Raw genomic sequence first — 21,658 nt, 5'->3', positions numbered from 1 at the left:
CTGAAGCGTACAGCCAATACAACACGGGAGTGGCTTTAAGGCAAGTCTCTGAGTGTCCTCGGCCCAGCCAAAGTCCAGACCTAAACTTCCTTGAACATTTGTGGGAAGACTTAAAGATGACACTTCACAGACAGTCACAATTCTGATAGGATCTGAAGAAACAGATAAAACTGGCCAAATTCAGGTGTGGGAAGCTTTTAGAGACACATCCAACAAAAAATGTAGCTGTAATTCCTGCCAAGTTTAGAACAGGTCCAAAACATGTCATCATAAGTGATTAAGTATAAGAGTCATAGTTGGTCTGATTCAAAGGCAGGGAACACCCCTGATAGGTTGTCAGTCCAACACAGACATACACACACACTTTCACACACACACACACACAGGGCAATTTGTAGGAGCTCCACTTGGTCTGACAGCATGTTTGTGGACTGTAGGAGGAAACCAGATTACCTGGAGGAAACCCACACAGACTCAGGGAGAACATCAAAACTTGCACCATGCTGCCCCATAATAACAATCCACAATTAAATCCACAAGCACAAAAACATGTTTATGCTATTTTTATAAAATATAGTCTTGTGTTGTTTTACAGCATCTAAAGCAAAAAAAGAAGAAGATATACTTTATTTGTCATATATACGTATACAGTTGTACAGTACAATGAAATTATTTCTTTGCATATCCCAGCTTGTTTGAAAGCTGGGGTCAGCCAACATACTCATCCCCTGGAGCAGACAGGGTTAAGGGCCTTGCTCAAGGGCCCAACAGTGGCTGCATAGCAGAGCCTGGATTTGAACCACCAATCTTCTGGTTAATAGCCCAAAGCGCTACCCACTAGGCTACCACTGTAAGGCCACAATAAGGAAAAACATTAATGAACTCAACACCAGCTGTCTACCTTACCAGCTTTGTCTGGTATGAAGCAAAGACTCAACACCGCACTGAACTCTAGGCATGGCTTTATAGTGCTGAATTTGGGTGTGGTGCATTATTTGGGCAGTACTTTCTGGGATTTGTAATTTACTTGAAAATATTGCACGTCAAGCTGTGCTTTCTCCTTTTTAGTAAACACTGTATTGACACTATAGTTAGTGATTGTGCTTGTGTTAATGTTAAGGTTATTAAGAGTTGTATTTTTGAATGCAAAATTTCTGAAGATGCTGAAGTATTACATGTATTACAAACCTTTCGGCATTTGTTGACTAAAATTGCTACTGTTTTTCATCAAATAAAGCTAACAATAACCAAATCAATCAAATATGACTACAGCAGTTAGAAACAATTTTACAAAACACTGTAATCAATACTAAATTTGCCAACAAAGTTAACACTACTTCAAAATAGGTAAAAAATACAAAATATATTTAATCCACTGCATGTCACCTCATTTAGCCCACCGTTAATCAGAAGTGTGATTATTAATATTAAATCACTAATTTAATTATCTAGCTACATACTGTACATGAACAAGAATGTTTACTCATTGATAAGAAAGTTCATGTGTTAAAGATAAACTACATGAAAGTAGTAAAACCTAAACCTAATCCTCTACCAACCCTTACCCACATTTTATATGTATTTACGTTTTTATTTGGGTTATTCTTACACTGTGACCACACCCCCAACAACATATTTGAAATCTAATAGTTAAACTGCCTGACATCTTGACTCAAAACATATTTATAGAAACTCAGCTCAACCCCCTTCTCACACATATAAACCAGCCTGTTTGGTCATCAACTCCACTGATGTACCTCGACAGCTGTATGGCACTCAACAGGCCAACACGCCCTCACTAAAATCCTAGCCAGTGCCATGTGTCTGTTGTTCTCAGGCCATAAGCACAGTAAACCTTGAGTGAAGACCTCCGCAAGGATTGTTCGTACTTCCTCTCCTCATCAGGCTAATCGGGAACTACAGAGTGGCCCGGCTTTAGTAATTACCCCAGCAGAAGAATCCAGAAGAGCAAAGGAATCAAACAGCACCATGGAGAAAAATACAAAGATAAAGATCACACTGTTTATCATCCTGGTGGGCATGGTGTGCATGTTCACGGCTGTTGTAACAGATCACTGGGCAGTGCTGAGCCCGAGAGTGGAAACAGTCAACACTATGTGTGAGGCTGCCCATTTTGGATTGTGGAGGCTTTGCAAGAAGCACATTAACATTACAGACATTGAGAGAGAGGGGAAACCGTGTGGACCCATCAGCCTGCCAGGAGGTAAGGATCATATCTGCATGTTGTATGGACAGGTTATGTTCGCAAAGCAACCATGATCCACCTTTACCTTCACCATACACTCACAATGTTTGAATCATACCTATCCTACGCACACTACCATGATTCAGTCATACTATCACCTCACTGCACCATGTTACTACAATGTCAGAATCAAATGCTGAAAATGATACAGAACTTAATTCTGCTTAGTCATGTGATGGTATCTTGCCATTGATAGACGGGGTACTGGGAGCTGATACATTATGCTGAGCAACTATGGGCTAACTCTAACACTACAATTACTATAACTATATGAGATATGTGCCTGAATAAATATGCAAAGTAAATCATAGTTTTAATAGTCAAATAGTAGTCATTTGTAACTTTTAATCAGTCACAATACAGCATGCATATAAAGGCCACTGTTACAGTAGCGTATGGTAGGGTAAAGTATGTAATAACAATATGTATGAGGTCTATATAAGACCAATTTTTAAGGATTTCATTTGATGCCCACACTTACATTTTTGTATTCGTCCCAAACAAATGCATTTTATGTATTAACAAAGGTTTCCCTATTTTGAATGTTTCTGTACTTGGCTTTTATGGGTTACTCTCACATACCCTAAATTCTGCCATTGAATAGTAATTATTAAATGTACATACATACATTATGTATGTATATTACCTTAGAGTTGTAGCAAAACATGCAATAAATTTGTATTAAGTTTACAATTAAGTCAGAATCGACTTGACAGCATAATAAAGTTATTAATTAAGTTATTAAATAAAAAGTCCAGCATCTGGCGACCATATTAATTAAGTTTCTCCAGAACACAATGTCTTCTCTTTATATCTTATTAAATGAATTTTAATGTATTTATTTTGATTTAGTTTTTTACGACTGCAATCTGATTAGGGTTGCAGACCTCCAAAGCTTACCTTGTGAGCCAACTGAATATACATCTAACAGGGCTCTAACACGTTCCTGGGCACCACACTCCCACACAGTTACTCCTCCACATACACTGGAGTAGTTAAAAGTGGACAGTCCATCTACTGGTTTTGGGAGGTAGGGGGAAACCAAAGTATCCATGCAGAGTGAATAAAGTTACACAAACGTTTGGAGAATATGACCAAAATGCCACTCCAAATATACAGCTTGCACCAGTGTTTGGTGAATTGAAGTTTAATGAGGTTAACTGGAGGCAAAGTACTAGTTAACATTCAAAAATTGTGACTTTAATTATTTGGCTTTGGGTTAGGGTTAGGGTTTATTTCTACTCTCAACACTTCATCTGCAACCCTATGCAAATAATCTGTGTTTTTGAAGGTTTTTGAATTATAGTTTATAATCCAAGCAAATTTCCTCTCAGCCCACCTGTTTTGTTTGCATTGAAACTGATTCTACTCTGATTATACTTACTAGGACATAATTAGGAAGAAGTATCACAATCTTAAATGACATGGTATTAATCTAATGGGTTGTATTTCTTAAGGCTAGAGGATTTTCCAAAAAACTGCAATACACTTAACAACTCAGAACTTAGATTCAAAGAAAATGAACAATTGCTGAATTCATTGAAATCCCAAAGCTGCCATGACATACATGCCACTTACAAGTGTATTTAAACCTTTGAATTTAACTGAATGACACCAAATTATTTTGCTTCTAAATGTAATACTGTGTCTGGTCTTTTTTGTAATGGATGAATGAATGAATAAATGAATTTACTACTGTAGTAGATAGTTTGATACCAAAGGTGGATACAAGCCTAAGTGTTATTGTTAAGTGGCACACTTTGTTAAGGCAATTATTGTTGAGAATATAGGTGGCCTAATATGTACCATTCTGTATCACACAAAAATAACAAGCGCTATCATATACACAGTATGCATTACCTGGCCTTTTGAAATCATATAAATAATACTGTAATTAATTGATTATTTTTAGCTCTATTTTTAGCTCATTAATGTTAAGTTTTCAATTTCACTCCTCTCTAAGTCGACATGTTGTTGAGTGAATGGTTTTTGTGCTGTTTATTATAAAGGTTCAGGTTACCACAGCTGTAAATATCTCTGCAATGTGGAGGCATAAACATTAATGAAGTTGCAGACTAGTAACAGAATAAGCATGTAATGGTGGTCACATTAGCATCTCACGCTATTCAGAACAGACTTTCTGGCGTCTGTGCACGAAGCAAAGATCTATAAAAACATGATTGTACACGTTTTGTGTGGGGAAAATTTAATGGAATGAATTAGAACATTGATTTCAAGGCTACTTGTCCAACTGATGTTGGACTCACTCCACATAGAAGTAACTTTTGGAATTGAAAAGAAGTCCTTTGTGAATCATGGTTTGTCTGGTACAGTTTACTGTTTCAGAAGGTTTGATCTGAGGAAATTAAAAAAGTTTTTAATCATAACAATTTGTATAAAATGTTTTTATCATTAAGTTACATCTACAATGTCTAATAGTTGTAAGGGTGGCAAGGTGGCTAAGTGGGTAGCACTGTCACCTCACAGCAAGAAGGTCCTGGGTTCAATCCCCAGGCGGGGCAGTCTGGGTCCCTTCTGTGCGGAGTTTGCATGTTCTCCCTGTGTCTGTGTGAGTTTCCTCCGGGAGCTCCGGTTTCCTCCCACAGTCCAAAAACATGCAGTCAGGTTAATTGGAGACACTGAATTGCCCTACAGGTGAATGGATGTGTGTGTTTGTGTGTGTGTATGTATTTGTGTCTGCCCTGCCCAGGGTATTACTGTGTGCCTTGCCCCCATTGGGAGGCTGGGATGGGCTCCAGCGCGACCCTGATTGGATAAGTGGTTAAGACAGTGAGTGAGTGAGTGAGATGGTTGTAAGACCTGCCATTTTAACATATTGCAATTCATTAGCTATTTTTGCCTGTAAAAAATTTTTTCTCTTAACATTAAGCTATGCTCCCTTTTAGGAAAAGCTTAATTGTACAGTAATTAGCGTGTCTTGAGTTTCTAAACCATATGGTGTGGTATTTATGAACTCCACTAATGTACCAGAGCTAAGTGACCTTCAATACAGTGTAAATCCCAGAAGTGCATTCTAAACTCAGCTGTTCTGCACTGACTGAAATACCTGCCCAGCATATTTACCCTTCTGAACACAAAGCCAAAAGCCTTCTGACAAGCCTTCTGACAGACAATGTGTGCTCTAATCCATACTTAGTATCCTGAGCTGTGTTATTAACAGTGCTTTGTGGAATAAAGTAGATACAGACCTGACTCTAAAACGATCCACCAAGATTAGTCCATTAATCAACACTGGGAAATGTGAGCTGCATTCAAAATATCTGATATCTGAGTTTAATAAAAGCCTTCCTAGTAAATCTATTTGTGAACAATTTATGACTTCACAATGTGTTCACATAATATTATGCATTATACTAACTGATTCTAAATCACATGAATAAAAATGTATACTTATATTGGTCTTTAATAAATACACCACATGGCCAAAAGTAGGTGTACATTCCTAATTATCAAGTTTATTAATATCAAATAGATCATATGCTTCCAACATTGTGTCAACAATTTAGGGAATGTCCTTAGTGGTTTCAGCATGACTGTGCCCCTGTGCATAAAGCACGTTCTATAAAGACATGGCCTGACGAGTTTGTTGTGGAGGAACTCACATTTCTACACAATATTTTTTATATTTACATTTGAATATGAACAAACATTATGTATTCATAAGCATCAACAAAGATATGTTTAAAAAATGAATCATACATTACATTTGTTACAACTGCTGTTGGCAGTTTAAGCTATAATATATCTATATTAAGAAATTAGTTACCTTGTTGGTTCAACTTTGACCCGTTTCTCTAGATTTTTTTTAATCTGCGATGGTCACATCTGAGAGACTAGCAGTTTCAAAATCCTTCATACATTATTCATGGAATTTAAGTAAGGAAACTGGCCAGACCATATAAGCACATACACAAGACTATGCAGACACAGCTCTTCACTACTGGATCAGAGGAGGTACCTAGTCCAAAAAGTTCAAGAACCACTGCTTGTAGACAAACACTTTTTTACTTAAAATGTAAAAAAAGGCTGCTCTGATGACGCAGTGGTAAAACACATGCTAGCGCACCAGAGCTGGGATTTCGAATACAACATATCGAATCTCAGCTCTGCCATACGGCTGGGCTGATGGCCACATGAACAACAATTGGCCTGTTGTTCATATAGGGGTGGAGTATTAATCCGGATAGGGACTCCTCATAACTAATGCACTACGACCCCTGCTGGCTGATTGATGGCGCCTGCACAGAGGGGGGAAAGACTGTGGATCAGGGTGTGTCTCTCCGTACACAAGGCTGATTCGCATATATGCACTCGCCTAGTGTGGGTGACAAAATGCATATGGCAAACAAACAAAAATATAATGTAAAAAAAGGTATCTTAATAGCAAAAGTATGAAAAAAGTATGTAACCAACACCCCATCCCCCCCACCCCACCCCCACACACACACACACACTCTCATTACTGAGTTCAGCCAAGTAAACTGGTAACAGAAGTTCACAATAAAATAAATTAAATACTTCTAACTTTGTGGCACCAGTCTGATGGAGGCCTTATCATGTTTAACAAGAATTTGCACTGTTCAAGGTCCATAAACACATTGTTTAATCACTTCAGTTTTTAGGAGCTCCAGTGGCCTGCACAGAGCGCTGACCCTACAAATCTCCACAGACACACTCCTAAATCTTTTACAAAGCCTTCAGGAAAAATTAGAGGCTTTTATAACCTCGGTGGTGGGGAAGGGGGCACATAATGACCATGATTTTGTATTGGCATGCCAAACAACTCAAAGTTAGATGTCCACATGATTATGATCATATTATATAGAAATTACATATACAATTAATACCTTGTAAGTGATTAAGCATAGTGTTTGCACATCAGAGACACAAAATGAGTTATATTATATTACTCATAGTCTTTGGACAAATAAATAAAGATTTTTTTTACTTTATATATACTTTGTTTAAAATAGCATTAGTGCCCGATTGCTGCGATCTACCAAATATCTGCAAGAGGCTTTTGTTTAAACTCAATTATTAAAGACTTGCTTGGAATTATCTCAGGGCTTAATTGCTCAGGAGTTGTAAAACAGTGTGTCAAGAACAGTGTTGGTAAAGGATTGATAGTTAATTCACTGTGGTTCACTAAAATGCATCTGGCTTTATCTTACACATCCTTATATTATCATACTATTAAAGGGATTTATGAGGTATCAATTTTCGAATGATACAGTAATTTGTTTTTGAAAGGCAGAAAAGCAATGTCTTATTGAATGGTTTCACACCAATTCTAAAAAACTTGAGACAGCAGAGAGATGTATGTAAAACATATGCCTTTATGACTGTACAGGGTTCATAACACAATATAAAGACAAGATACTGTTAGAATGAAATGGTTTTGGAAAAAAAAAAAAAACACTACTTACTGCTTGTTTTTTTTTATTAGCATTTTACTTACTGTCCCAACATTTTTGGAATTGGGTTTGTTTTTTAAGGTAGTAAAACAAGATACAGTGTGAACCTCAAGATATATGCATACACACAGCTGCTCTTAAGTCAAATATCAAAAATTACATTTGACCTGTGATAGACCATATAGACCTGTGAATAGAACATAATTGAAAATCCTGTAATGGAATCCAAAGACATTACTTAGATGCTTAAAGCATTTGTTAAACCTAGATAGTTAAAATATCAATCATTTCCTTTGTGGTGTGTGCCAGGACATGTTCATAAGATTACTATAATGATTTTAGAGTTTTGAAGAAATGCTTGCATGCAGCTGGGTGACAGCAATAAAACCACATGGCCAATGAAGCCCCAAATTTAGGCTGTGTAAATAGTCAGCTGTCCAGAGAAGGAGGCAGGTGGGATTTGATCTCAGGCTTGTGCTCAGAGGCTGAGTGACATCCACACATGAATAAGCCCCCCCATCCCTTCGTCTCTTAGTCCAGACCTCTGGACTGTTTGCAAGCATAAATCAAATATAGGCTTAGTAGGTCAACAAGTGTTTGGTCAACAGTTGGTCCAATATAGTGTTGCAACAGGTTAGTGCTGTTCTTTGGCATGTCTCTAAATTGGGCTAATGTAGGCTCAGGCATGCTCCAATGTATAATTAGTGTTGGCAATAGTCAATTAAGTATGTTCGTGTAATGTATTACTGTGATAAGAGGAGGGTTGAGTCAATAATGGACCAAAAGTAGGTGATGATATACTATAAATGTAGACATATTGGCCTGGTGCAGTATTACTATTAGAACAATTGTGGGTTAGAGTTTATCCAATGTAGTGTTAGACTCGGCCGAAAATAGGCCTAAATCAAGGCTCAGTTTATTACTAGTTAATGATGAGTTTTGAGCAGAACAAATTTCAGTGTTGGCCCAATTAAGGGTAAGTGTTGAGCCATGGGTAATTTAATATTGCCCCAGAAGAGGATCAGTGTGTAAGCAGTTAACTCAGTTAATCCAATAGAAAATGAATCTTTGTTAAGGAGTTGTAATTGTGATTGTTTGGCCAGTATATGCTTTGTTTTAACTTATTGTCTGACCAGTGTTGGTAAATTGTAGAATTAGTAGTGGCCAAATCCAAGTGTGCAGGGTAATTTACACTGAATTCTTGTGTTTTTCCCCAGAGTTGAACTGTTCCTACTTCAGACACTTCACTCCAGGACTTGACTCTGAGATCTTTGAGGTTAAAACACAAAGAGGTAAGAACATGCATATGCTAGCAACAACTATGCATAAAACTGTTCAATCAAATACACTCTTTAAAAATAGAGGCTTTTATGATCGCAAAGGGAAGACCAACTCCCTATCACTGCCCATTGTTTTAAAATGGTATGTTAAACAGTACATGCTTTTTATGGCATGGCGGTCACATTCACGTATACAGCAAACACATGTAACTTCAATAGCCGGGGATTAAGGCTTGTCAGCAGACTTGAGTAACCTCTTCATGTACCGTACGTTTAAAATGAATGCCTTTCAACAGATGACTTCTTAGATCTTATAGCTCTGAATGTCTGTAAGTTCATGACATGCTAATCCAGATGTAATATTAGGTCTTGTTATCTAATTTTCTAATCTCAATCTTCTTCTTTCGGCTTTTTTCCCTTTTTCAGGGGTCGCCACAGCGAGTCATCCTCATGATCGCTCATTGATTTGGCACAATTTTTACGCCGGATGCCCTTCCTGACACAACCCTCCCTAATTTATCCGGGCTTGGGACCGGCACTACAATGCACTAGTGCAGTGGTTCTCAAACTGTGGTACGCGTACCACTGGTGGTACGTGAAGCAGCATGAAGTGGTACGCCAGATAATTTCGGAAAAGTAACTACATGCACCGAAAAAAATAAATAATTTAATAATTATAAATACAAAAAACTGAAACAAAATGTGTAAATTACTAATAAAATCTGTTTCAAAGTAGTTATAATTCTGTTTTAATAAAATCAGTTTAACTGTATTAAAACGAATGTTTTTTAAAAATATTCGGGGCTACGCAGACACCGTACTTCATTACGTCTATACTTCACATTCGCGGTTTTCATCTCGAAATTCCCAAAACGTGATCAGTAAAGTAATCAGTAAAGTTATCAGTAGCTCTCTCACTTTTATCAGAGCAGATCTGCGTCTGAATCTCACTGATCTCCTTCCTGACATCACCAGGCTGCTCCGCTAAACAGGCGCAGATATACTAGTGATGGGTCGTTCTATTAAACGGATCTTTGAAATGAACGAAAGGAACCGAGTCTTTTATTTTTGCGCAGTTCATATAGACTGTAATCCATCCATTCAGCTTTACATCAGTAGAGGGAATTAATCGTAAAGTCGTAATAAGAGCTGTTTATTGCCGATATTCAAATCCGAAACACTTTCAGTATCGCTGAAAGAGCAAGCGAGACACACACACGCACAGAGAGAGAGAGAGAGAGAGAGAGGTGTGTTAGGTTTTTCAGAACAAAGACGTACATTTAATATGGGAAATTTGACGGCATTTTCCAAGCTTTACGACATGCATGCCGCATGTCCCCCACATGGTCTATTCAAAATGGCGGCTGCCATAATCTCTTGGCAGAGGGCGGAGCCTGGGCCTCTTTAGCACATTTCATTGGCTCCACCAGCAGTAAAGGAGGAGGAGCCTAGCTGAGTTTAAAAACCGGCGGGGAGAAAGGTTCGGCCTCTTTCTTACGTGGTGTGTCTAGACTGCAGGAGAAGAGGAGCGCCGGCCGGCTTAGCTCTGATATATATTCACAGATTTAAACTATCTAATGATACTTTAGTAATTTAATCAGACACTTACGGATTCTGAGATTCACTTTCACACTCAGTACACTAAATAATAAATGCATCTAATATATATACAGAGAACGTCTGTTTACCTTAAGCAGGCGCGCGCCTTATACTGAGCACAAAAGATTTTTTCAGAATTCCTGGTCTTACCTCAGTCAGCTGAATTAATTCTGATGCAATTCTCAGACCTCCTGAACCATCCTCTGGCTACCATTTGTTAGGATAAATCTTTTGTTCAAAAGGTCCTGAAGAAAGCAGTCGAAGGAAGTCCAGAAAGTACTCTTTAAAACACTTTATTAAGTGTAAAAATAATCTGTGAATATATATCAGAGCTAAGCCGGCCGGCGCTCCTCTTCTCCTGCAGTCTAGAAACACCTAACCTATAGTTAAAAGTTATTGTGAAAGCATTAAGATGCTTTCAAGGGGGGACTTGTTAGGTTTTTAACATATCATTATTAAACATAAATTACATCCAGACCACATGGTCTATTGTTCAAAATGACGCCGTGACCCGGATCCCCCCCCCCCTGACTCATACCGAAGGGGGGAGGCGGAGCCCGGGGCTTTTTAGCACATTTCATTGGCTCCAACAGCAGCGGCGTAGGAGGAGCCTAGACTAGTTTAAAAAAAGGGATGGCGGGCTCAGATCTGCCTCTTTCTTACGTGGTGTGTCTAGACTGCAGGAGTAAGGAGCGCCGGCCGGCTTAGCTCTGATATATATTCACAGATTATTTTTACACTTAATAAAGTGTTTTAAAGAGTACTTTCTGGACTTCCTTCGACTGCTTTCTTCAGGACCTTTTGAACAAAAGATTTATCCTAACAGGTGGTAGTATAATGACAAATAATTGAGAAATAAACTATAAACTTGTTTAATTGTGTTAAGTCTGGTTCTTTCATGGTGCGTATGTTTTAAAGCAGAAACAAACACAGTCACATCTCAGTACAAGAGAGGATTATTCTAAAAACTTAATGTAATGAAACCACAGTACGTCTCTGTAGTTTTTTTTTCTTTTGAAATAAATCTTTTTTTCTCGTTTAAGTGTTTATAATTAGGCCTACATTTAGGGTAAGGTAGCAAAATCTGATGTTAATATCGAGGGTGTCCTATAGTTTACCTAGTAGCGCCTCCTGAAGAACGAAGAGCCATTCTTTTAAACGGCTCTTTAAAAAGAACCGAGCCAAAAGATCCTTCTCCCTTCAAGAAGGCATAATTCCCATCACTAATATACATACACACACACACACACCCCTAATAAATGTGTGGCATATGTGGTTCTGTGATGAAAAACATAAGTGGTACTTGGAAGTTTTGGTTTGATAATGGGTGGTACTTGGTCTAAAAAGTTTGAGAACCACTGCACTAGTGCATCTAGCGGCTAGGTATCTATAGGACAGTTCAGTGTTTCCAATTAACCTGGTGGCATGTTTTTGGACTGTGGGAGGAAACCGGAGTACCCGGAGGAAACCCACGCGGACACGGGGAGAACATGCAAACTCCGCACAGAAAGGACCCGGACCGCCCCACCTGGGGATTGAACCCAGGACCTTCTTGTTGTGAGGCGACAGTGCTACCCACTAAGCCACCGTGCCGCCCTAATTTTCTAAATTTTCTAAAATACAATCTAAAAAGAAATTAATTCATTTTCGATCTCGTAGTCGTAGGACTACGACTTCACCCCACTGGTTCATCTTAAGAGCAATAAAAGTAGATTTGATGAACTGCTAGCATTGATTTTCCAAATGATTAACCAAAAGCTGAGAATCTGCTTCAGTAGTTTGGGGGCAAAAAGCCACCGAAGCAAGATTGTGTCATTCCTAATCTGATCTCACGTTTTACCAATCTGTCACATCGCTGTAGCACATTAGCAACTCACGCCTGTTTTCTGCCCTCAGGCACCTCCACATTTCTATAAGATCGGACTAATGATGTGGGATGCTTTAGGGTCTTATTGTTTACTGTTTGGAGCATAAAGTTACTCTCTGTGGATTATGATACACTCAGTGCACTGATATCTTACATAACAAGGCAAATGTCTTGTTTTTACCCTAATAACTATGTTTAACAGTGAAGTGTCAAACAGTTCAAAAAGTGTCTTAATATTAAAATGCAAGAAATTGAGGTCTTTCACTATCTGTCAGAGAGTCAGCGGTTCAGGGATTTGGGAAATCCAGAGAAATCAGAATCTGTGTACTTTGGAAAACTGTTGTCACTTAACCCAATCAACCGCAGTATCAGTAAACACAATCAGAAACACCAACAAGTTCTCTGTGCTAAGCTCACTGCAGGTGGACCAACAGACAGTAAAAATGTGTGTTATAGTCAATGAGTCTACATTTTATCTTGGTTTAAGTGCTAAACATGGATGTAAACAAGGCATGTACTGTATTAGAAATGTAGACAAACACAATCAATAGTCAGTTAGTAGGCCGCTCAGGTGGTGCAGTGGTAAAACACGCTAGCACACCAAAGCTGACATTTCGAACTTGTCGGTTCGAAACTCTGCCATCCGACTGGGCTGGGAGGCTATATGAACAACAATTGGCTTGTTGTTCATACAGAGCGGGAAGCTGTATATGGACCTCATAACTGATGAAATTACGACCTCTGCTGGCTGGCTGACTGATGCCTTCTGCACGGAGTCGAGGGATAATGTGGACAGGGTGTGGCTCTCCATACACAAAGCTGATCCGCATATGAACTCGCTTCATGCAGGTAAAAAAATGCAGTCGGCTACTGCACACATGTCGGAGGGGGAGTGTGACAGTCTCGCTCACCTCAATCAGAAGTGGAGATCAGCATCAGTAGAGAGGAAGTGTAATGCAATCGGGTAAATGGATACGACTAGAAAAAAAGTCAGTTAATAGTTAGTTCAGACCTCATTCTGCAACAGAGTGGCTTTGCAGACACAGTGTATGTGCTTGATTGGCCTGCCTGCAGTTGTCTACGGAAAAAGTATTAAAGTATGTACTGTTGAGCAGCTGAAGTCTTGTATCAAGCAAGATTGAGCAAAAATTTCACTTGTGACTGCAACAATCATTTTCCTCAGTTCCCGAATGAACAAAGAGTGTAGTTAATGAGAAAGGTGATTAAATGCAGTGGTAAACATGCATCTCACACAACTTACGCTGTGTGTTGCAGGCATTAAAATCAAAATTTGTTCATATTTTTAAAATACAACCAAGTTTCCTGAAATGGGGTTTGTAGATATAATTTTCATTATAATCAGACTATTTGCATTAATGGCATTTAGGAGATGATTTATCCAAAGCAACTTGCAATTGGTACTAAATACAATGCAAGCAATGAAGGGTAGAGGGCTTTGTTCAGGGGCCCAACAGTGACATCTTGGCAGTAGAGTGGCTCAAACCAACAACCTTCAAAGCACAGGTCCAGCACCGTTACCACTGAGCTACCACTGCCTACAACATTAGGTAAAATGTTTGCTGGGTTAAGAATGTTAATAATTGTCATCTTCCTCTCTTTACAGAATACAACATCTCAGCAGCAGCCATCTCCATTTTCAGCGTGGTCTTCATGCTCTTGGGAAGTTTGTGTAGTCTGTGTGCTTTGGCGAAGGGCAAAAACTATCTACACAAACCTGCTGGCATGTTTTTTGCTTTTGCTGGTAAGCAGCAAGGTCATTTTTTATGTCTACATTAAAAGGATGAATAAATAATAGAAATTCGGCCAAATACATTTTAATAAAGCCTGATAAAGCAACCAAGAATACACAAATTAAATAAGTCAGGAATCTACAAAGAACATTTGACTGGAGGTTTAACAAAGAACCAAGTTTTTGATATAATAAAAATTGCCCCTTAATGGATTCTGTTAGAATGCAAAACAAAAGTGGTTATTCTAATGTATCATACAAAATAAAATGGAAAGTAGACCATAACTTCTCATTGGTTCCATCAGCTATTTTTCCTGCCACGAGCACCTAAGCCTTAAACAGTCCTAGCTTCTAGCTTGAGTATAATGAAATTTCCAAATTTTCTGACAAAACTAATAAAATATATTGCTTCTGCTTTTATTTCATCAATTTATCCCTTTTTGCTTTTATCACTCTCTCATCCAGGTCTCTGTGCCATTGTCTCTGTGGAAGTGATGAGGCAGTCAGTAAAGAGGATGGTCGAGAGTAAGGACACCATCTGGATCGAGTACTACTACTCCTGGTCTTTCATCTGTGCCTGTTTGGCCTTCGTGTTCCTCTTCCTCTGTGGGATTGGCCTCCTTTTGCTCGCCATGCCCCACATGCCTAAGAATGCATGGGAGACTTGCATGGATGCCGAGCCTGAACACATGTAATACAGCCAGGTTGTGTTATATTGTCATTTTGGTAGTAATCACTTGCAGAGTGAAAACAAAGTGATAAAAAAACAAATTATTAAACTAATTTTGTACTTTTGTTTTTGAAAGATAATTTCTTATTTTTTGGCACTGTGTTCATATAAGTGAGTATGTTTTTTATGATTTGTCAAGATTTTGTCAAATCTACAAACCTACACAAAGAAGGATTTTAACTGTAAAAGTATTTAATTAAAAATCATAGTGGTTACCTTAAGAGTTTTTCTTTTTACTTTTATGTGCTTTCTTTTTACTTCTATGTGCTTTCTTTTAACTTCTATGTGCTTTCTTTTTACTTCTATGTTGTGTTCCTTTGGCCTGATATAAAATTAACATTTCTAGTCTGCTAACAAACAACACAAGGCGTATTTGTATATATATACTCCACGGCCAAAAGAATTAGAACACCTGACCCATTTCAAAAATAAATTCTATTCAAATAAAGGGACTATGTGATCTATGTGATCTTTTCAGGTATAACAACAGCCACTCTTCTACAAAGGCTTCTCACACGACTTTGTGTATGTCTGTGGGAATTTGTGCCCATTTAGTTAAAAGGGCATTTGTATGACTTTGCAGTGATGTTGGTCAAGAAAGCCTTAGTTAATGTTCCGGTTCACTTCAAAGCTGTTCTGTGGAGCTGAAGTCAAGACTCTGCAGGCTGTTGGAGTTTCTTTAAACCAAGCTTTTCCTTATGTCTGTATAGACCTTGCTTTGTGCACAGGGACACAGTCATGCCGGAACAGGAAAGAACCCTCCCTAAACTGTTGCTGCAAATAATTTTCTTCGTTTATTACACCTGTTAGCAATTGCGGTGACTGAAACACATGAATTCAATAATTAGAATGGGGGTCCCACTACTTTTATCCATATAGAAGTTTAGTATAGTATAGTATAGTATAGTATAGTATAGTATAGTATAGTATAGTATAGTATAGTATAGTATAGTATAGTATAGTATAGTATAGTATAGTATAGTATAGTATAGTATAGTATAGTATAGTATAGTATAGTACAGTATAGTACAGTATAGTAATAGATAGATAGATAGATAGATAGATAGATAGATAGATAGATAGATAGATAGATAGATAGATAGATAGATAGATAGATAGATAGATAGATAGATAGATAGATAGATAATCAATTTCACTTGTGTAAATATAAAAATAATTGCTCAATAAACGAATAACTTTTATTTATACATTAGACAAGTATTAGCATAATTTGATGACTTACTATAACTATAGATCAGAAATAGGTAAAGTAAAAGGTACTGAAATATGTTTGTAAAGTGAAAATTCTCTACTGACAAAAAAATACGTTTCTGAACAACATAAATCCCATGTAACACTTCTGTTTTTGGAGTTGTGTAGCATAATGAAAATGATGTGATATATTGCTGTTGTCATATCTTCCAAATAAAGACTCCTATGGGCTTATCCTAAATTAAGAGCAACTCTTGTGAAATGTTGCAAGGTGGGGGTATAGGGTGGGCTTTAGTTTTCCTTTTTTCATAAATGTTATTCTATTATAGCTTCATTTAAATTGTCATTGTTATTAAACTTTTACATTGTTTTTGCTGATTGGCTCCAAGATTGATGTAATCTGGTGTTAACAGGAAATTTAATATTTAATTTTTTCCCCTACAGTATATCAGTATGATGCAAATAAAATGTCTAAACCAAGTTTGGCTTTTGGTGTGTGTTCTGTTTTATATTATTGTACATACTTTACAACAAGTGTTTGTAACACCTGGATAAAATATACAGAAGAATATTTTTGACAATGTCAATGTTAATTCCTACACTATATTGCCAAAAGTATTTACTCACCCATCCAAATAATTGAATTCAGGTGTTCCAATCACTTCCTTGGCCACAGGTGTATAAAACCAAGCACCTAGGCATGCAGACTGCTTCTACAAACATTGGTGAAAGAATGGGTCGCCCTCAGGACCTCAGTGAATTCCAGCATGGTACCGTGATAGGATGCCACCTGTGCAACAAGGCCAGTTGTGAAATCTCCTCGATACTAAATATTCCACAGTCAACTGTCAGTGGTATTATAACGAAGTGGAAGCGATTGGGAACGACAGCAACTTAACTTTAGTGTGGAAGAACTTGACTGGCCTGCACCTCCTGTCCTGACCTCAACCCGATAGAACACCTTTGGGATGAATTAGAGCGGAGACTGTGAGCCAGGCCTTCTCATCCAACATCAGTGTCTGACCTCACAAATGCACTTCTGGAAGAATGGTCAAAAATTCCCATAAACACACTCCTAAACCTTGTGGAAAGCCTTCCCAGAAGAATTGAAGCTGTTATAGCTGCATGGGGTGGGCCGACATCATATTAAACCCTATGGATTAAGAATGGGATGTTACTCAAGTTCATATGCATGTGAAGGCAGACGAGCGAATACTTTTGGCAATATAGTGTATGTTAAAAATGAAGGTAAATGTTTATTAACATTTAATTCTATAATGTGCTTGTGTTTTTATTTTGTTTTGATTTAGAAAGGAGGTTTTGGATTGTATAAGTCTGTATAAGCTCTCAGTGCTAGCTTTGTCGATGGACACACTAGATCTGTTTATCTTCTTTGAGCTCTAACAGAATTTTAATTTGCTGTCTGCTGTGGCCTTTGAATGCCTGGCCAGACATTTTGGAGGGCTTTCAGATTTAGCAGGTGTGGACAAAATGCCATCCATTGCTCTTTTATAGTTTTAAGAGTAGAGGAACAGCCAGTTCTACTACCACAGCGCCAAACCGGCTCACCTGCTATCTTATCATCCTCACATTTGTGAAGTTCAGATGTTTACCTTTTAATTTCTCCTAACTTTAGACTTCTTTCTAAACTGAATCTGAAAGACTTTTTAAATATTTAGAGACACTTTCAATCAGTTTAACCAATATACTTAATGTGAATTAAGTTTACACACAATGAGATTTTAAATTCACTTAGGCCCTGTCCACAAAAACATAGTAGTTCCCTTTCAATTAAAAAAATCCTCACACCAAAAGCACTTTCAAAAGCATCTCCACCCACATATCAACAGCAAAAGCAGATGTGAACATGCCAGTCCAATAGGTGGCAATGATACATCATTGTATTCCATGTAAATCATCAGAAGAGGAACATTACACACGTAGTTGGATTTAGTTGAAGTGTACACTGCACCTTGGGAGATGGGGGACCACAATGTTCTCACATACAGTACAGTTACATTAAAATATTGTACAAACTCCATTTCCAAAAAATTAAGTGAAAAAAAAACAAGAATCTCTGATTTGTGAATTCACTTAAATCTTTATTTAACTGACAAGAGCCCAAGAAAAAGATTTTCAATGTTTTTACAGGCCAACTGCCTTTTTTATATTTTAATTTCATAAACTGCTTTATCCTGGTCAGGGGTTCGACAGGACCGTTGCCATCAGAAAACACTGAATGCATTGAATTAATACACTGGACGGGGCATTAATCCAAAAAGGACTTTAGACCTTTTTCTCAAAAAACAGCCTGAAACGTGGACTCTTCTGGCAACAGCACACATCTCTTATGAGGTCAGGCCTAGAGAAATTGGCTGTTTGGTCGCTCAGGTGGCACAGCAGTAAAACACGCTAGCACACCAGAACTGGGATTTCAAATACATCGCTGGGATTTCTCTGGGCTGCTCATAGGGTAGGATAAGTCAGATAGGACCTCTGCTGGCTGGTTGATGGCGTCCGCAAAGAGTAGAGGAATAATGCTGATCAGGGTGTGGCTCTCAGTGCACAAAGCTGATCGGCATATGAACTCCCCTCGTGCAGGTGAAAAGATGCAGTCAGCTACTGCACACGTGTCGGAGGGGGCGTGTGACAGTCTCGCTTTCCTCAATTGGGGCGGGGGTCAACTCCAGTGGAGAGGAAGCAGCATAACACAATTGGGTAAAAATTGGACTCACTAAAATCAGGAGAAATTGCATTAAAAAAAAAATTGGCTCCATAGAACCAATGAATGATATTTTTTTGTGGATAAGAGAGTTTAAGGTTTCATTTCCTACTGTAGCATTGTTAAGCATGTGTTAAGTGACAACAGTTTTCTGAAGTACCTCTAAGCCCATGAGGGAAGATTTATCACTACAGCATTACAGTTTTTCATTCATGTCCATCTGAGAGCCCAAAGGTCATGCACATCCATTGCTTTCCAGCCTTGTCATACATTACATGACTATGATTTTTCCATAATCCCTGAATCTTTTTAACCTTGCAGTGAGAAAAGCTTCATTATTCATGACATTTGTTTGAGCCTTTGTGGAATGTTTCAAAACAGTGTAACTTGCATACTCTATCATTTTTTATTTTTTATTTTGCCCCGTCCCAACATTTTTGAGTGTGTTGCAGGCATCGATTTTGAAATGGGTTTTTATTTATTTTGTAAGTTAAATAAAGTTGTATTTTTATTTTTTTTATTATTTTGTTTACACATTTTCTCCCCTTTCTCTCCCGACTTTAGCGAATCCAATTACCCTCTCTACCGATGTTGATCTCCACTCTGGTCGAGGAGAGCTGAGACTGACAAACGCCCCCTTTGACACTGACTGCATCTTTTAACCTGCACAAGGCGAGTTCATATGCAGCTTAGGTTTGGGTATGAAGAGCCACACACCCTGATCCCATTATCCCTCCACTCTGTGCAGGCGCCATCAATCGGCCAGCAGAGGTTATAATTGCATCAGTCCTCATTCGGCTCCCACCCTGTATGAACAACAGCCAATCAGTGTTCATGTAGGCACCCTGCCTGCCAGATGAACGACGAGTTCAAAATGTCAGCTCTTGCATGTTTTACTGCTGCTCCCCTGAGCGCCCAAATAACAGTTTTAAAGAATTATCAAATCATAGATTGTGGTTTTTATTGCTGTTTACAAAATGGGGTTGGACAGAAAGTAGAGATTTGTTTTAAGCTCCCTCTGTTATTGCATGTTTGTAAAATGAACACATTTTGTAACACAAAGGAAAGTATTTTCCACCTTTACCCAATAAATTGTTCCACAACCTTAACTTCTACTACAATTTGATAATGACTTTCACATCACTGTGAAAGAATTTTACTCCTTCTCTTCTTTGCATAATTACTTTAAATATAGTTGGGATACTTCAAAACTTATGTAGAAGCCGCTCAGGTGGCGCAACGGTAAAACCCGCTACCACACCAGAGCTGGGATTTCGAATACTGGGTGGCTGCATGATGAGCCAGCCTGGGTTCCTCATAACTGAGCGTATTCCGACCTCTGCTGGATGGTTGATGCCGTCTGCACAAAGTCGAGGAATAATGCTGATCAGGGTGTGGCTCTTTGTGGATAGAGCTGATTGGCATATGAACTTGCCTCGTGCAGGTGAAAAGATGCAGTCGGCTACTGCACAGATAATTTCATTTCTGACTGATGTTTCTCCTGGTTAGCAATGTTTTCCTTTTTGCTACCCTACCACGAATCCTATTTTCTGTCTAGTATCCTGTATCTTCTTCTTCTTCTTTTCCTTGGCCTTTGTCCCGTTCGGTTGCGGGGTCGGCTCTCGGCGGATCATGATCCGCGCATCGATTTGGCACAATTTTTACGCTGGAGTATCCTGTATATCTATATTATATTTAGAACACCAACCTTAGCTGATGATAGAGATGTTTGCAGTTCTTTAGATGTTTTTCTCAACTCTTTTGTCCTTAAGCCCTATGACATATACTCAGTTTGGCATTTTTTGTTTACTGTGGTTCAATATTAAACTAGACAAAAGCCAAACATAATTCTGAAGCCTAATTAATAGTCTAATGTACCTGTTGACGAAGAACACTTTGGTTCAGTTGAAGTTTTATTTTACATCTCTGTTGTGATTGTGAATGACAACCATGTGACAGACCTCTTGTCTTTGCTAATTCTTCACACTCTTCTTTAAAACAATGAAAGTCTTTAAACTGGACCAGGCATATCTGTCTCTAAGTAATGGACATTCAGTAATTTCATGCACATTAAAAACTGTAGGGTAAAGTGAAGATGGCTTTATTCTGTCAGAATTGTCTATCATAATTTAGGTGATGGAAGCTATTAATGGTCAGAGTGTGAGACACTACATACAGCTCATTTTTACAGCTCATAAAACGTCTCTCCAAAACACAATCATGTCTTTGTGGCTGTAATGGTAGATGTGTGACATCCAGACAAATGTGCTAATGTGCACATCAGCAAAACTGCAAAGTTAAGTTCATCTTAGTTATTTATATATAAATTATATTAATTATAGAAATGAATACATTAATTATATATGAATGTAAACAAAAAGTTAAAAAATAGTCAATATTTAAAAATAAATAATGAAATCGTTTTAAAAAGATATGTATACAATTTTAGCAGACATTTGCTTTTCAAATAATTACAATTAAACATAAACACATGGTGGCTCTGTGGGTAGCACTGTCGCCTCACAGCAAGAAGGTCCTGGGTTCGATCCCCAGACGGGGCGGTCTGGGTCCTTTCTGTGCGGAGTTTGCAGCATGTTCTCATGTTTGCATGTTCTCCCCGTGTCTGCCAGGGTTTCCTCCGGGAGCTCCGGTTTTCTCCCACAGTCCAAAAACATGCAGTCAGGTTAATTGGAGACACTGAATTGCCCTATAGGTGAATGGATGTGTGTGTGTGTGTGTCTGCCCTGCGATGGACTGGCGCCCTGTCCAGGGTGTTACTGTGTGCCTTGCACCCATT

At 38.3% G+C, this 21,658-nt stretch overlaps 1 protein-coding gene across 1 annotated transcript; it reads left to right on the top strand.

Annotated features, from left to right (window-relative positions):
- The first annotated feature begins 1,828 nt into the window (after nucleotides 1-1,828).
- On the top strand, nucleotides 1,829-15,804 carry cacng1a (calcium channel, voltage-dependent, gamma subunit 1a). The gene is made up of 4 exons (XM_062996940.1): nucleotides 1,829-2,224; nucleotides 8,919-8,993; nucleotides 14,072-14,209; nucleotides 14,663-15,804. The coding sequence occupies exons 1-4, from the start codon at nucleotides 1,990-1,992 to the stop codon at nucleotides 14,890-14,892; spliced, it is 678 nt and encodes a 225-aa protein (XP_062853010.1). The 5' UTR covers nucleotides 1,829-1,989; the 3' UTR covers nucleotides 14,893-15,804.
- The last annotated feature ends 5,854 nt before the right edge of the window (nucleotides 15,805-21,658 follow it).

Source organism: Trichomycterus rosablanca, chromosome 6 (assembly GCF_030014385.1).
Source record: "Trichomycterus rosablanca isolate fTriRos1 chromosome 6, fTriRos1.hap1, whole genome shotgun sequence".
In the NCBI taxonomy this organism is placed as follows: Eukaryota; Metazoa; Chordata; class Actinopteri; order Siluriformes; family Trichomycteridae; genus Trichomycterus; species Trichomycterus rosablanca.
Note: the sequence above shows the minus strand (reverse complement) of the source record. Positions and strands in the feature narration are given on the sequence as shown.